The sequence below is a fragment of the Monoraphidium neglectum genome, assembly GCF_000611645.1.
Source record: "Monoraphidium neglectum strain SAG 48.87 unplaced genomic scaffold scaffold02852, whole genome shotgun sequence".
Classification (NCBI taxonomy): domain Eukaryota; kingdom Viridiplantae; phylum Chlorophyta; class Chlorophyceae; order Sphaeropleales; family Selenastraceae; genus Monoraphidium; species Monoraphidium neglectum.
This window is the reverse complement of record NW_014010776.1, coordinates 5,392-6,551: the sequence shown is the minus strand read 5'-3', so window position 1 is coordinate 6,551 and position 1,160 is coordinate 5,392. Positions and strand designations below refer to the sequence as shown.

At 70.6% G+C, this 1,160-nt stretch overlaps 1 protein-coding gene across 1 annotated transcript in view; it reads right to left on the bottom strand.

The window, feature by feature from the left end:
• Window positions 1-286: 286 nt before the first annotated feature.
• The window catches only part of MNEG_11664 (hypothetical protein), a gene marked incomplete at both ends in the record, with an annotated part of 2,646 nt that continues 1,772 nt past the window's right edge, over window positions 287-1,160 (bottom strand). Inside the window, 2 exons of the mRNA XM_014039864.1 lie at window positions 287-484; window positions 965-1,146. Of these exons, the coding sequence (XP_013895318.1) occupies window positions 287-484; window positions 965-1,146 (380 nt within the window). The remainder of the gene's footprint in view (window positions 485-964; window positions 1,147-1,160) is intronic.

Genomic DNA, 1,160 nt, shown 5'->3' with positions numbered 1-1,160 from the left:
CACGCTGCAGTGTGGCGAGCAGATGCGGACGCGCCACTCTTGTTGGACGAGGGGCCCTGCTCGGTGCGCTCCGGGGCTGAGAGACGGCTCGACAAGGCCGCGGGCTGCCAGCCCCTCCTGCGCCTGGGCCTTGGGCGCGCAAAGGCACACGGGCTCGAACAAAGGAGTGCTGTGATGTGAGTGTGGCTGCCTTTTTTGACGTGGTCATAGGGGGTTGACCCCGTGTGTGTGCGCGCGCAGAAACGAGCCACCTGCCGGCTGCGCCCTCTCGCGCGGTCCCCTGAGCTCAATCCGCGCGCTCCTTGGCCGCGCCGCCGCCGTCCTTCCCCGGCCCCTTGCCGCCCGCTGTGCCGTCCGCCTTGGCGCTGCCACCGTCGGCGGTCGCAATGGCGGCCGGGGCCGCGGCGGGGGCGGTGGCGGGTGCGGCCTGGGTGCGGGGCTCCGCTGCGTTGAAGTTGAGGTGCACCCCCAGGTATGACGCCAGCTGGGGGGTGGGGGTCGAGGCGGTTGAAAAGGCGGCGGAAACGGGAGGATGGGAGGGATGAGAGAGAGGTTGCTGAGGGTTTTAGCGGGGGCGGAGTGCAGGGCAAGGGGCAGGGGGTCGAGGGAGGGGGAATGGCATCCAACCATATGGTAGCCTGTGAGCAAGTGCAAGTGCGAGACAAACCATGTTCAGCCCTTGGACGGCCCACCCAGGTTGAGCTGCCATCCCCACAAGCGCCTCACGTTCCCCCACACAGCACGCAACGAGCGCACCGCACCCTGCCCGCCTGCCCCCCCGAGGATGCCCCTGCAGGCGTCACAGCACACACACAATGTGGAGCTTCACGCAGCCGCCACCCGACATCATTCAGATTGTGGTGCACTCCATTGCCCCACCTGAGGCATGCCAGCAAGGCCCTGTAACCCTCCTCATGTCCTCAACACCAACACCAACAAGACCGGCAACCCCCCCACCCCCCACCGTGAGGATGACCAGCCCCACAGCCGCCGCCGCCCAGCCCGTCGCCCGCAGCACCGCGTCCGTCTCCCCCAGCGCGGCAGCCAGCCGCCGCGCCGCCGCCGCCGCCGCCTCGAGCGCCGCCGCCGCCGCGTCCCCCGTGGCGCCAGCTGGGGCGGCGGTGCCCGGAGTGGACGCGCCCCCGGCTGCGATGCGGCGG